At 37.5% G+C, this 15,524-nt stretch overlaps 1 protein-coding gene across 1 annotated transcript in view; it reads right to left on the reverse strand.

The window, feature by feature from the left end:
- Positions 1–14,876, reverse strand: part of LOC127423401 (probable E3 ubiquitin-protein ligase HECTD2) — a 34,782-nt gene extending 19,906 nt beyond the window's left edge. Inside the window, exons 1-12 of the mRNA XM_051667660.1 lie at positions 14,416–14,876; positions 12,000–12,123; positions 6,515–6,653; positions 6,323–6,425; positions 5,600–5,689; positions 5,426–5,490; positions 5,278–5,323; positions 3,908–4,017; positions 2,253–2,401; positions 1,994–2,117; positions 1,416–1,512; positions 177–284 (exon numbers count right to left, since the gene is read on the reverse strand). Coding sequence (XP_051523620.1) covers positions 177–284; positions 1,416–1,512; positions 1,994–2,117; positions 2,253–2,401; positions 3,908–4,017; positions 5,278–5,323; positions 5,426–5,490; positions 5,600–5,689; positions 6,323–6,425; positions 6,515–6,653; positions 12,000–12,123; positions 14,416–14,493 — 1,233 coding nt within the window. The 5' untranslated portion in view covers positions 14,494–14,876. The remainder of the gene's footprint in view (positions 1–176; positions 285–1,415; positions 1,513–1,993; positions 2,118–2,252; positions 2,402–3,907; positions 4,018–5,277; positions 5,324–5,425; positions 5,491–5,599; positions 5,690–6,322; positions 6,426–6,514; positions 6,654–11,999; positions 12,124–14,415) is intronic.
- Between the last annotated feature and the right edge of the window lie 648 nt (positions 14,877–15,524).

Raw genomic sequence — 15,524 nt, forward strand, 5'->3', positions numbered from 1 at the left:
TAGGAAAACAAAATGTAGATGGTGTTACTTTGTACAGAGCATTGTAGCACCAATAAATCCCTACACATTCCCTCCTATAGAACTTCAAATAGTTTTCAGCGGCTCCGTGGAGTGCTTGGTAACGTCTCCAGGAACAGACAATTTTTAACGTTCACAGATTTGGACCACACTATTACCTCATCCAGTGAGTCACTGACCAGCTGCAGACGCCTAACTTTAATGTTGAGAAACAGCAGACTCATATCCACCCTTTGCCTTCGAGAGACCTTGTCCACCAGTGTTTGCTGCATCAAAAATGGAGAGGAATGCATTTATCAGTCAACATTCCCATGCTAGAAAGATGCTTATATAACAATCCTATCTAGGTTTTATTCTGTGCCTCTAGATTTCTTGTTTAAGGAATAGTTCACCCAAAAATGAAAATTCTCTCATCATTTACTCACCCTCATGCTATCCCAGATGTGGACTTTCTTTCTTCTGCTGAACACAAACGAAGATATTTAGAAGAATATCTCAGCTCTGTAGATCCATAAAATGCAAGTGAATAGGTACCAAAAGGTACCAAAAAGCAGATAAAGGCAGAGTAAAAGTAATATATATGACTCCAGAGGTTTAATCATGTCTTCAGAAGAGATATGATAAGTGTGGGTGAGAAACAAATCAATATTTCAGTCCTTTTTTTTTACAATCACTCCCCACTTTCACATTCTTCTTCTTTTGTTTTTGGCAATTTGCATGCTTCATGCATATCACCACCTACTGGGCAGGGAGGAGAATTTATAATAAAAAAATATTGATCTGTTTCTCTCCCACACCTATCATATCGCTTCTGAAGACATGGATTTAAACACTATAGTCTTATGGTTTACTTTTATGCTTCCTTTATGTGTTTTTTGAAGCTTCACATTTTTGGTTACTATTCACTTGCATTGTATGGACCTACAGAGCTGAAATATTCTTCTAAAAATCTTTGTTTGTGTTCTGCAGAACAAAGAAAGTCATACACATCTGGGATGTCATGAGGTTGAGTAAATGAGGGAATTTTCATTTTTGGGTGAACTATCCTGTTAACATCTTAGATAGGCCTAGATGTCCTTCTATTTTAGTAAATGATGAAAACTCAGACCGGCAACACTTTCCCATTGCTTTCAGGACACTACATTTATTTGCCGGCCACGTGTCTGTTTATTCTACAGTCTGGACACATATGTTTGGGAGGGAGCCATAGGAATGACCGATTAAATTCTGCTCCACCCATCCAAGGATTGCTATCAGAACATACTAGAAGACATATTCTCCCAAACAGAGACATTCTGATTAAACTTGATGTAGCTGAATGAATCTTAAGTGGGTTTAGTCTTTAGTAGAGTTAATTTATGTGATTGTGTTTGATTCTGGGGCAGGTGAATTCTCACCCTGGCCATGCTGATCATCTGCTGCTCAGAGTCTCTCTGGATGATGGCCTTCTTCACCACCGTAGACAGGATGAAGGGGAACTGACAGAAGCTGAACCTGAGAAGATTTAAGTCAAAAATGCTGTGGACAGGAAGCAAAAAAACTATTTTTGGGCATATCCAACTCATGTCTGAACAGCAGAAAACACAAAAATCTGATTTTTAAAAACCTGATCCCTATTAAAAAATTATTATTTTTTTTTAAACAATACTGTTTTAGATTGCATAGTTTTAAACACAGTAAAATGCTCTGTTACTGCCTCATGAGTTCAACGCCACAGTAAGATGTCATTATTCTGGTTTTCCATTATCTCTCACCACACTGACAGCTACTCTCAGTTTTTGTAAGAGGAAGTCACTTGGCAATGCCCTGACACTTACATCAATACTAAAGCAACCCATATAGATGGAATGTCTTTCATTCAGAATAAGTCAGTCCTAAAGATTTGGTTTTTGTGCAGTGTGAACAAAGCTTAAGTGGTTTGTGTTGTCTGAGACTCATTATGAAAATGTTCTGAATTATATTTTTGCTGTCGCACCTGTTTGAATTTCCATGAGCTTGCCATGTCTGGTAATCCTCCATAAAATCAATATGGTCCAACGTTAGGTTGTAGAAATCAGAGAAAGGTACGATAGGGGAAGAAGAAATGCTGTTTGCCGCATCTGTTAAAATAAAGGGCACACCAAGATCCATGTGAAGATATTTTTTCTAAATCAGTTTGAAAGGACTACATGAAGCATTCTGACTTTCTCCAACCCTTCTCTAGTGATCTTACAGTCCAGCACAGTAGTACTCACTGAGCAGCGAGAGGACTTTGGTGGCTGAGGGAATCCACCAGGAGCATTTGGCCATGGGCGGCAACTCTTCTGGCTTAGCAGGAAATAGGCGGGTTGTGATGAAGAGCTGCAAGCGCTCCACCAGCTGTTTGAAACGCTTCTGAGGCAGCCTGAAAATGAAACATCTCATAAGCAAAAAAAGTAAATCTGTATACATGCCTTTTTGTGAGAAACCATTGCTTTCCTTTTACTGTCATTTTATGTAATGCCCTGACATAAAGGTCTGCTTGCCTGTTTTATAGTCCACTGAGGTTTGTGCAAAAGTGCCCAAAAAGAACCTTTCACAATAAATGACTTTCACAATTTCACAATGTTTTAATACAATGGATCTCATCTGGTTTTGCTTCAGGACCCAGATTTTATATTGGATTTCAAGCTGCAATGCTACACAGTACCACATACCTGTATATTTATCGTGCAAAAATAATAAAAATGTTATTTTATTTATTTGAATATTTTGTAAGCCAATAATTCACCTTAGCACACTTAACACACACAAAAAATATAATTAACTTATAGAAAGTTTTTACACAAAATTAAATGTCTCTTTCATTCAGAATAGGTCAAATTAATGTACTAGCAGTTGTAACTCAACTACATTCATCAATACTACATTAAAGGTGCTGTAAGTGATTTTTTTCATTTAAAGGTATGCAAAACATTTTCCTACTGCCTGAAAGATATTAATGAAATAAGTGTCCTGAGATATCTCACCAGTCTCTGTGACAGCACTAGACTCTGAAAACAGCAAACAAAAATATGTCTGCGGGCCGTTGTCTCTGATTCTTTCTGCCTGTCAATAATTTTGCGCATTCTCATAGTGTTGTAGTTATAGCAAAATTATTGAGGCTTAATGCCATTTTTATTCCATGTTGTTCATAACAATTGTCAGCTGAGGGTGCTGTTTTGCTGCTGTTGTTTTTTACATCTGCTTCTGCTCTGTGTCCCAATAAAGCTTATTTGGTATCTTTGGAGTGTGGTGTTTTGGAAAGAGGGGGTGTGGCTAATCCAACAGCTAAACTTGTGGAAATTCCAGAATGGCTAAAATCCCTTACAGCACCTTTCAACACCACAAAAAGTGTTCATGTAGTCCCAACCCGAAAGGATTCAGTAAACTTCTGTTTTACAAATTTAAATGGATAGAACGCAATGAAATCAAGTTGTGACAAAATGTTCAAGAAATGTGTTGCCTTAGTTCATTTTAATTAAGTAAACTGAACAAGCAGCAAAAATCAAATTGTTTAATGCACTAATCATGTTGTGGTCAGTACAAACTATGTTTATTCTCACAATAACTGTAGTCTGGGTCATATTTTATTTTACCTTTTGTAGTCAGCAACATGATGTCAACAACAAAAGATATAGAAAGAGATTCATCCTCCCTTTTAAAAGCTGATAAGCCTAGTTATTTTATTACTTCTATTTTGCATTGATGTCTTTGACCTTTTTAGAACAGATCTGCATCCCACCAGTTGAGAACTATTGTTTTAAAAAAACAATAAGCCAAATAACTAATTTATTACATCTTTCAAATGAAATACAAAAAGGCCAAAGAAAGCTAAACTTGTCCTTCGTGATTTGCTCCCTTATGCAGACTGCAGTGCAGCCAGACTCACTTTTTAAACCAGTACATCAGGAAATAGTGGTCCGCTTCAGCCAGGGCTGCTATTTGCCTCAGTAAGTGTGCATAGATGACATATGTGGCTGGGCTGGTATACTGAGGGTTCTGCGACACAGAGAAGCACTTCAGCATACTTCAAAAAGGAAATATAACTTTTCGCTTAGGAGCAGAGAAAGAAGTCTGGCTTTTAATAAAGAGTGGCATTGCAGCGGAAACCAGCTCTTTTCCTCTCCAGTATGACCTCATCCCTTCCTTTATACACAGTGAAGGCAAATAATACAGAGGCCGTCTGACATTAGTGGCACGCAGATCAGCCCAATAATTGCCTCTTCTTTTCAATTTCACCATGTCCTCAAGAGAAATGTAGGTCAGGGAGCCCATCAACATTATATGCTAACTTTGAAAAAGAAAAACCTCAGTACTGTACATGCTTCTGTTTATGAAAATGTCTAACTCCCACCACCACAGATCCCCATTAAGGGAGGGAAAAAAAGACATATCTTAAACTCTTTTCCATATAAAGTGAATGAGGACTGGGGCTGCTAAGCTCCAGAATTACAACAAAAAGTGCCTTAAAAGTATCATAAAACTGGTCCATACAAATTGTGCTCTATATTCGAGTCATCTAAAGCCATATGATAGCAATTGAGTGAGAAAAAGACAGAAATAGAGTAGATTGGGCCACTTTTGTGATACTTTTATGGTTGTCAATTTGTAGTTTGATAACTCCAACTCTCATTCACTTTCATCATAAGAAAAGTGGCAAGGATATTCTTCAAGATATCACTTTATGTGTGCCATAGGTTTGGATCAACATAAGGGTTTTGGATTAATTATCCCTAAGAAACTGCCCAGGGCTTCCCAGACTTAAATCCAGTGGCTGTGCCCTTATTTGGAGAGTCCCAGGCCAGTCTGCACTCATCATGTGAGAGGTAAACACTTAGCTCACAATCTATCTGCAGCAGAGCAGAGCTATGGCTGGAGTCAATGGACCATGTGGTGAGAGAGGAGATCAACAGTTTACTGTAACTCCAATTCACCTCTTACTCAGCCCGGGGTGTTTAACATGGCTGCCAACACAAAGGGCAACTCGAAGACAGATTAGAGCAATTTTACTGTGTAACTGCACATCTATAGGCTCGCATTCAGATAACCACCTTGGTTTGGGAGGGGAAATTACAGGTATTACAGAAAAGTATCTCATGTCTTTGGGGTCCCTATAATGAAGGTAGTTTTGTATTAATGTCCTGGGTTTGGTCATTAGTAAGGCGAGTGGTAAAAGAGAACATTGGTTCCTTAGAGAATAAACAAAACAATACAAATAATCATGCACTCAAAAAAATAAAAAATAAAAATAAATATTACCTGCACAAGAACAAAATATGCTCGAAGGTCATCCTTTGTGCGAGGCCTAAAAATACATAAACAAAGCTGACAGTTTGAACACAGTTCCCTCTAATGACTTAATGTCCTCTTTTAGTGGTTCACTGAGAGAATACAATGCAGTACTCACCCTTTCCATTCTCTTAATAAGCTATTAATGATTCCCTTTAGGACAGATTTCTGTGTGTCCGGGGGCTGTAAATTTGCCAGATTAAACTGATTTTTAAAACAACAGACAATGGCTTATTGTGTAAATTCACTGTAAGAGGACTTTGGTAATTTCTTGCAATGGGGAGTTACATACCATGTGGAGCAAGGCATCATAAACAATGTTGACAAATTTGATGTTTATTCCTGAGTCTTCAATCGTATTGAAGGGAGCATTTGCTTCTTTCTGAGGAGAATATAATAACACGAAACAAATGATTCATGTATCAAGAACACTTTTTACCATCCTTTTTCTAAGGTCCATTTTATATAACACCTCCATATAAAATGGATGGTAAAACATTCACCTCATTTAAGAATAACATTTTCTGATGAAACCATATGCAGATGTTGTTTTTAATAACTCCCTGAATGAGCTCACTGATTCATTAGGAGACCAAAATGTTCAGTTTTCCTCTTTTCCAGACGTTTATGGTCACTTTTTCCACAGAATTCCAAGAGTTATCGTTAAAATATTGGCTTCACTTTAAACAAACAGTCACTCATAAAATTAACATTATTCAAAAGCAAATAACAAAAAACCTGTAGACAAGTATTATAAGTCATTATCAATTGCATAACTACAGAAATATTCAAAACACAATTACATTATAACTGATTGTTTTTAAATTTTACACACGCTAAATGAACTGATAATTTACAGCGGGTTGTGGTAAGGAAAAGTAAGCTTATGCTTATAAATGAGACTTCAAGCAATACGAAAACAATCAAAAGCTATTTAAAAAAAGGCTTCAAACATGAACAAAACACTGTATTTTTATCATAAGTACTTAAAACTGCATTAGGAGCGTCAACACACCTTAAAGGCAGCATTGAGTTCCAAAAAGGAGTCAAATGTGGTCAAGTAGAATTCATGGACTTGCTTCCAATCCCCTGAGATAGTTGCCCTTTCAACATCGTCCCTATAGCAGATAAAGACACTGTTAAACATAATGTAATTGGCCTGGAAAGACAATACTGCAGTGTAACTGAGTGAAAGAGGAGTAAGTACTGAAACTCTTTGGCAGTTTTGGTCCGAATGGGAATAATGGGTTCTGAGACGAAACGAGCTTTCACTTCTGGAGGGAGAACATCAATAGAGATACGATGCTTCTGTCTCACATCTGGACATATTGGGGGAAGCACTCTCACTGAAAAAAAAAGAGTCAAACGCACAAACAGAATGGATTACATAGCAGCTACAATCAGGGGCTTAGGTTTGGGTATGGATGGTAGGAACATGTTCCTACCAAACCAAAGTTAAAAGTAGAGGTAGTCTGATGGTTTTACTGATTAAACAGTGCAGATAGCTGTTTTTGGTACTATCATTTACTGGCAAAAATCTATGCCTATATTTGCCAAAAGTTTTTTTGATAACACTTTCTATGAAGCCCATATTTATAATGCATTGTAAAGGCATTATACTGCATTAGTAATGTCTCATAACACACCTTATAATATGTTAAAACTTCTCATAAATAAATGTAACCACAATTATAATTATAATACTTAACTATTCATAGTTATATCTTAGAGTATTAATGCATTATAACACAAGCAACATCCAATTTCATCTGCAGTTATAATGTATTATATATACAGCTCTGGAAAAAATTAAGAGACCACTGCAAAATTATCAGTTTCTCTGGATTTACTATTTATATGTATGTGTTTAAGTAAAATTATATTTTTGTTTTATTCTATAAAGTACTGACAACATTTCTCCCAAATTCCAAAGACAAATATTGTCATTTAGAGCATTTATTTGCAGAAATTGACAACTGATCAGAATAACAAAAAAGATGCTGTGTTTTCAGACCTCGAATACTGCAAAGAAAAAAGTTCATATTCATTTTTAAACAACACAATACTAATGTTTTAACTTAGGAAGAGTTCAGAAATCAATATTTAGTGGAATAACCTTGATTTCCAATCACAGTTTTCATGGGTCTTGGCATGCTCTCTACCAGTCTTTCACATTGCTGTTGGGTGACTGAAGCACCCACAGATCATCACATCCTCCACCAAATTTCACAGTGGGTGCGTGACACTGTGGAAAACCATTACACGACCAGGTGGAGGATCGGTGATGATCTGGGGGTGCTTCAGCAAGGCTAGAATAGGGCAGATTCATCTTTGTAAAGGACGCATGAATCAAGCCACTTACAAGGTTATCCTGGAAGATAACTTTCTTCCTTCTGCTCTGACAATGTTCTCCGACTCTGATGACTGGTTTTTCCAGCAGGACAATGCTACATGCCACAAGCCAGGTCAATCAAGGTGTGGATGGAGGAGCACCAGATCAAGACCATGTCATGGCCAGCCCAATCTCCAGACCTGAACCCCATTGAAAACCTCTGGAATGTGATCAAGAGGAAGATGGATGGTCACAAGCCATCAAACAAAGCTGAGATGCTTACATTTCTGCACCAGGAGTGGCAAAAAGCTTTGCTCCAAATTCCAGAAAATGATGTCAAGCCTTTAGGCAATTAGCTTCTGACAGGAGGTGTACTGAATTGGAGATGTACCTATGGATGTATTTTAAGGCCTACCTTCAAACTCAGTGCCTCTTTGCTTGACATCATGGGAAAATCAAAAGAAATCAGCCAAGACCTCAGAAAATAAAACTGTGGATCTCCACAAGTCTGGTTCATCCTTGGGAGCAATTTCCAAACGCCTGAAGGTACCACGTTCATCTGTACAAACAATAGTGCGCAAGTATAAACACCATGGGATCACGTAGCCATCATACCGCTCAGGAAGGTACGCACTCTGTCTCCTAGAGATGAACGTAGTTTGGTGCGAAAAGTGCAAATCAATCCCAGAACAGCAGCAAAGGACTTTGTGAAGATGCTGGAGGAAATAGGTAGACAAGTATCTATATCCACAGTAAAACGAGCCCTATATCGACATAAACTGAAAGGCTGCTCAGCAAGGAAGAAGCCAATGCTCCATAACCACCATAAAAAAGCCAGACTACAGTTTGCCAGTGCACATGAGGACAAAGATCTTATTTTTTTGAAGAAATTTTCTCTGGTCTGATGAAACAAAAATGGACATTTTTGGCCATAATGACCGTCGTTATGTTTGGAGGAAAAAGGTTGAGGCTTGCAAGCCAAAGAACACCATCCCAACTGTGAAGCATGGGGGTGGCAGCATCATGTTGTGGGGGTGCTTTGCTGCAGGAGGGACTGGTGCACTTCACAAAATAGATGGCATCATGAGGAAGGAAAATTTTGTTTATATATTAAAGCAACATCTCAAGACATCAGCCATGAAGTTAAAGCTTGGTCGCAAATAGGTCTTCCAAATGGACAATGACTCCAAGAATACCTCCAAAGCTGTGGCAAAATGGCTTAAGGACAACAAAGTCAAGGTATTGGAGTGGCCATCACAAAGCCCTGACCTCAGTCCGATAGAACATTTGTGGGCAGAACTGAAAAAGCGTGTGTGAGCAAGGAGGCCTACAAACCTGACTCAGTTACACCAGTTCTGTCTGGAGGAATGGTCAAAAATTCCAGCAACTTATTGTGAGAAGCTTGTGGAAGGCTACCCAAAATGTTTGACCCAAGTTAAACAATATAAAGGCAATGCTTCCAAATACCAACAAATTGTACGTAAGCTTCTGACCCAATGCGATGAAAGAAATAAAAGCTGAAATAAATAATTCTCTCTACTATTATTCTGAAATTTCACATTCTTAAAATAAAGTAGTGATCCTAACTGACGTAAGACAGGGAATGTTTTCGACGATTAAATGTCAGGAATCGTGAAAAACTGAGTTTAAATGTATTTGGCCAATGTGTATGTAAGCTTCTGACTTCAACTGTAACTTCCATTATATAACTTTGACTTATTATGTATTGTATGATACAAGTTTATGTTATGGCTGTTTATAAGAAGATATTGCTTTTATAACTTTACTTTAAGCAGGCAAAGACCACTTTAACATAATATGATCACTTCATAAAGCCTTTTGACTGTTTACACAATACAGCACTTATACGATTAACTTTATTAGATTCTGCTGCGTTAAAATTAGATGTTGCTTGTGTTATAATGCATTATACTCTAACTATGAACAGAAGTCTTATAATGTATTATAACTGTAGTTATAATTATTTATGAGAAATTATAACTTATTATAAAGTGTACTATGAGACATTATGAATGCAGTATAATGCATTTATAATGCCTTTAAAATGCATTATAAATATGGGCTTCATAGAAAGTATTGCCGTTTTTTTATTATGATTATTTCTCCGTGGCCAGCGCTACTTTGATTAGATAATCAAGTAATCTAAGTTAAAAGGCAAAGAAAAATGTGACTATATGAAAACATGCCCTGTCAGCACATACATACAGTACATTGTGTCTCCAACTTCATATCTTGTGAATAATACTAAACCTTATTCCTCATTAAACCTCATCTGGTGAAATATATATACAAACTCTTAATTTGGTTAATATATAGGGTATAAAAAGCTTAATTTGGTAAATACTTAAATATAGATTCCCTTGTGTGTTTTGGGCCTGTTTACAGTTAAAAGTCCCACATTATGCACCAAATCTTGGGGTGTTGAGGCAGAACGTTGTCACTCTATGACCATGTACTACACAGACGGGTTTAGCTTTTGCACACCGTCTCTGTGTTTACATCAGCGACTTCCGCTGAACACATTTACATACACGTCCTCCTGTGAGCGTAGACTGGGGAGAATACAGTGGCGGATGCCGCAACCAGCCCCCCTGGGAGTTTGGGGCCCCCCTGCAGCCACAGGCCCCAGGGCTTCACCATATTACACTAGTAACACCATGGATAATTTCATTAAAACTATGGCTTCCGCAAAAAAAAAAAAAAAAAAAAAAAAAAACATGGTTACTATAGTAAAACCATGGTTAATTTTACCCGGATCAAACCTTCCTCTCAACTCCCCGACATTCACCATGACCAAATCACTGCAAGGAAATCAACCTTTATATTCATTTTTTAATAGTAGTAGTAGTAGTAGTAGTATTAAAGGAAATACTGAATTAAGAGACAGGAAACAGGATAGGAAAAGTGGGACTAAAGGCGGAATCGAACCCAGGTCGCCTACATGAAAAAGCACATACACACTGTCATTATACCCCACGCCACTTTAGCGACACTAGGGGCACAGTTTGTCTTCATTTTCTGCATTTCCACCAGACTATTGGAGTGCAAGTAGCCGCGCTGTGTGGCAGGTGCAAATAGTCACTCCGTTTAAGTACTGTAAGTTTCTCATGTTTCCATTTGTAAAATAAAATATTTTACTCCCCTTTATAAATTATATAAACAGTTACGATCTAGTTAAGACTAGACTACAGGAAATTCTTGTGCGCAAACTATGCCATGTTTATGCTTGAGGCATTTGCTCACACACGAACCAGCACTGACGGAGTACACACCTTATAAAATAAAAACAATCTTCATTGTATTGTTTGGGCAATTTTATGCAGTGTACAAAAGGAGCACACATGAGCAACTGATCAGCTGTCACAGGCACACATTTCACAGTGTAGGTGAAAACAAGGTGCATCGAATTTGTTTTAAAACATCCCTACCCTTAAAATGTCACAACTAAACCCAACCTACAACCTTTGGTTTAATATTAACCAATTTTAGGAAAATATTAGGAAATATTAGAAAAATATACAGCGTGCCATTCATCATGTTTTCCAGGGAGATTTTGGCAATCTTATCTAATCAGTCAATCGTGTGGCAGCAGTGCAATGCATACAGTTATGCAGATAAGGGTCAGGAGCTTCAGTTAATGTTTACATCAACCACGTAGGACACTTTATTAGGACCATAGTGTTCCTAATAAAGTGCTCAGTGAGTGTATTTAAAGTTGGTACCATAGTTCTCTAATTCGCAACAAAACTACTGATTAGGGCTGATTACTTAAAATTCACAGAGACTTGTGGTCTAGTGTAGTAACAACTGATATTTCACTGTTAGCCTTCTGAATTTACAAGGAAAAGTGAGAAGATTTAACAAGCTTCAAAACAGCGTCATGCCCCAGCCCAAGTAGTATCTTCATTACAAGTCCCCAATTTATCTCTTCTAAAGACATGCTGGGCGTGAACACTCCTCTGCCTTGTCTATGTGATGCATTCATCTTCTGACAAAATCTTTGATCTCCAAGACAAAGAAAGGAAAACACATCTGCTAGAAACAGTGAAGTGGTTATTAATTCAAAGCAGCCGAATGAACTGCTTTGAAATGCAATGAGTTTTTTTTCTTTTTTGCCTTCAATTTAAAAAGGATTTACCTTCATATCAACAATGAATATCATTTTAAGGACACAGTAACCTTTGGAGGATTTGCTTGGGTTGCTTGCTTGTAAACCTAAAGCAAAGACTGCAGATGGATACATTTCAACTCTTGGGCTTGTTTGATAATTCAAACAGAAGCAAGATATTCACATCTAAAAAAAATTAGCCAAAAGTGGTGGCACTGGAGGGGGCCTGACCTTTAACTGCCGGTAACAGGAGTGGTGAGGAGAAACTGTGGCTTCCAGATTCTCTCTTGTGATTCAGGGTGGAGATGAAGCTTCCGTAAGAGGGGAAAGGGAGCTTCGGACCACGATACAGGCCCTGTCAATGAAACAATCCACATATCCATTAACAGAAACAATTATACAAACATTTCTATAGAAAATACACAGTGACTGCAATATACCTGTATGTTGCTGTGAAAATTGTGCACATTATACATTAGAAAAAAGATAATAAACTACACTCACTGAGCACTTTATTAGGAAGATCTGTACACGTACTTATTCAATCGTGTAGCAGCAGTGCAAAGCGTAAAATCTTGCAGATACGGGTCAGGAGCTTTGGTTAATGTTCACATCAACCATCAGAACGGGGGGGGGGGGGGACGTGATCTCATTGATTTCGACCGTGGCATGATTGTTGGTGCCAGATGGGCTGGTTTGAGTATTTCTGTAACTGCTGATCTCCTGGGATTTTCACACACAACAGTCTCTAGAATTTACTCAGAATGATGCCAGTAACAACAAACATCCAGTGAGCGGCAGTTCTGCAGACGAAAATGCCTTGTTGATGAGAGAGGTCAACGGAGAATGGCTGGATTGGTTCGAGCTGACAGAAAGGCTACGGTAACTCAGATAAACACTCTGTACAATTGTAGTGAGCAGAATAGCATCTCTGAATGCACAACACATCGAACCTTCAGGCAGATGGGCTACAAGAGCAGAAGACCACATCAGGCACTTAGTGAAAGTTATTAGGACCATAGTGTTCCTAATAAAGTGCTCAGTGAGTGTTTAATATACTACAATAAATGAATAAACTATACTATACTTACTATACTAAACTGAAAACTTTAAATTAGTTGCCTCATAGTAGATTAGCTACAATGTAAATTATCGTTACATTAGATATAATGTAACAATGAAAAATAAAATAAATGGAGTGACTATATGCACTAGGTGTAAAAAGCACCTGCCACACAGAGCTGCTATTTGCACTACAATAGAGAAATAGAGAAATTTACAACAAACTGCACCCCCAGTGTCGCAGCAGTGGTGCATATGGGGTGTAACAACGGTATGGATGAGCTTCTCGTGTGGACAACCCGGGTTCGATTCTGCCTTTTGTCCCACTTTTTCCCATCCTGTTTCCTGTCTCCACTATTAATATTTCCTTTAACACTACAATAATAAATAAAAATGAATATAAAGATTGATTGCCTTGCAGTGATTTGTCCAAGGTGAAGATCGGGGAGTTGCAAGAAAGGTCTGATCTGGGTAAAATGAACCATGGTTTCACTATAGTAATACTGTTGTAACCATGTTTTTTTGCGGAAGCCATAATTTTAATCCAGTTAATCATGGTATTACTACAGTAATATGGTGTTAATAGAGTAACCATGTTAAATTTTGTGGTTACTATGATTTTACTACACAATACCATAGTGATACTCTGGTTACTGTAGTAAAACCATGGTTAATTTTTGTAAGGGGAGGTTAGGGTAAGGTTTAGGAGAAAGGGTTGATATAGAGTGTCTGTGGGACTCTAAATAAACACAATGAACACGCTGCAGTGATACTGTATGTTAATATTTAATTAAGGGTGCAAATAGCATCTAACACTATTTGCACTTAGTGCAAAGATGCATTTTGTTGCTATTTGCACTTGTGTAAGTTGCACAATAATAAAAATAAAAAAAAGCTGAATAACAACAAGAACCAGAAAAAAAAAGTCAAGCAGGCTGAAATATGTTTAACAGTGTATAACCAAAAAGGAAAAGAAAAAAAGCCAAAACTGTTTTGCCTTCAACAGAAGTGGATAATACAAAGTTAATTAAGTCGTCTCGTTCATTACGTCATCATTAACATTTGGTTTTTTTGGTTTTTCAGAAACAACATCAATGGCTGTGTGCTTTACCTCAACACAAACAAATTCAAAGTTACTTTAAGAGGGAAATATAGGCTATGTGCAGTGAGTTGAGCAAAATATTCCATGACTCACACTGAGCTTTCACTATGACCAAGTGATTTATTTTATAGTAGAAAATGTGTGTTGTCTCAGCGGTGGGCTGACCAGTCACAACCAGTCTTAATAATATACATTAGATTAATCACACCAGTAGCCAAAGTCAAAGCAAAGATTAATGGAAAAATAAAAGCAACAATCCATTAGGCTAAACCATAAATTATTAAAAAAACAAAAACAAAACAAAAACAGCAAATATCTACTTCTATATGCATATACAGCAATAACAACCATATAGAAAATCACAAAAGCAACAAAAACAATAGCCAATAGAAAAGATACTTATATATGTACTGTATATACAACAATAACAACCATGTGCATCAATATATTCATAATGTATAAAAAGGAGAGAAGAATACTCACATGACTTAGTATTGGAGGAAGTCTGTCTCTATCCCTTTCTTCTAGTGGACAGTTATTTTCACTCATGTTTAGAAGCATCTCCTCTGAAATGTAACTTTCGAGCAGTTACATGGCTTATTTCTCTGGGAAAAAATACTTTCCGCGTCTGCGTAATCTCAGTCTTCTCTTTCTTTTCACTTTTTGAAATACAGCAACAGTACGTGAGTCCAGTTCAGACTCAGAACGGTCTGTTCTTTCTGGTAAGCAGGTGAGTTTGGTGACCAACGATGACCAAAAACTGACGATTTTCGCTTTCAAAAGATAGAAACGAACTAGGCTACATTAACAGTATAAAGAAAGACTAGAAGAAATCTTCGCGACGCCGCGTTTAGTTAGTTGGCTAACTTGGTGAAAAAATGCCCTGGCGTGTATGTGCGATCCAGCTGTATGCTGGCGCCATGTTGTTGAGGATGATGAGGTCTGTAGTTACGGACTTGGAGACGGCCACTGCCTCTACGTAAGAAGAGAGGAGTCCTGCTGTGCCGAGTCAGATTTATTGCACACCTCGAATTAAGATCTTTCCTGGAATTAAACATACACCCAGCAAAAAGTCTGTTTGTATGTAGCATAAAACGAGCATTTGTTTGTGGAATAAAATACTTGAGATCAGGGCCATAGCAAGGTAATCTGGGCCCCCTGGCTGTATCTTGCTCTGGGCCCCTTTCCTATTAAAAAATACAGTTTAGAATATGTTGTGGGCCCCCCTGGACCTTTGGGCCCCTAGAATCATTACCACTTTTCACCCCACTAGCTATGGCCCTGCTTGAGATTGTCCCAGCACGTGCAAAAGTCAGAAGGATGTAATTGAGACTTAACAATTCATATTCTGTATGTTTTGTTAATATCTCTGTATGTGTAATGTCCTATTGTAGGACATTCTGAGCTTTTCTGTTACACCAAATGTTTGGGTTTGTAGCCAATATGTAATATTTACAGTAGCTATAATATAATGTAATAGGAATATAAATAGGCTATCGTTTTACTTTTATATTTAAAATAAAATAAAAGTCATATGTTAATAAAATATAGGCTATGTAATATAGAATTATACAAATTAATACTTTGTCTTA

Source organism: Myxocyprinus asiaticus, chromosome 32 (assembly GCF_019703515.2).
Source record: "Myxocyprinus asiaticus isolate MX2 ecotype Aquarium Trade chromosome 32, UBuf_Myxa_2, whole genome shotgun sequence".
NCBI lineage: Eukaryota > Metazoa > Chordata > Actinopteri > Cypriniformes > Catostomidae > Myxocyprinus > Myxocyprinus asiaticus.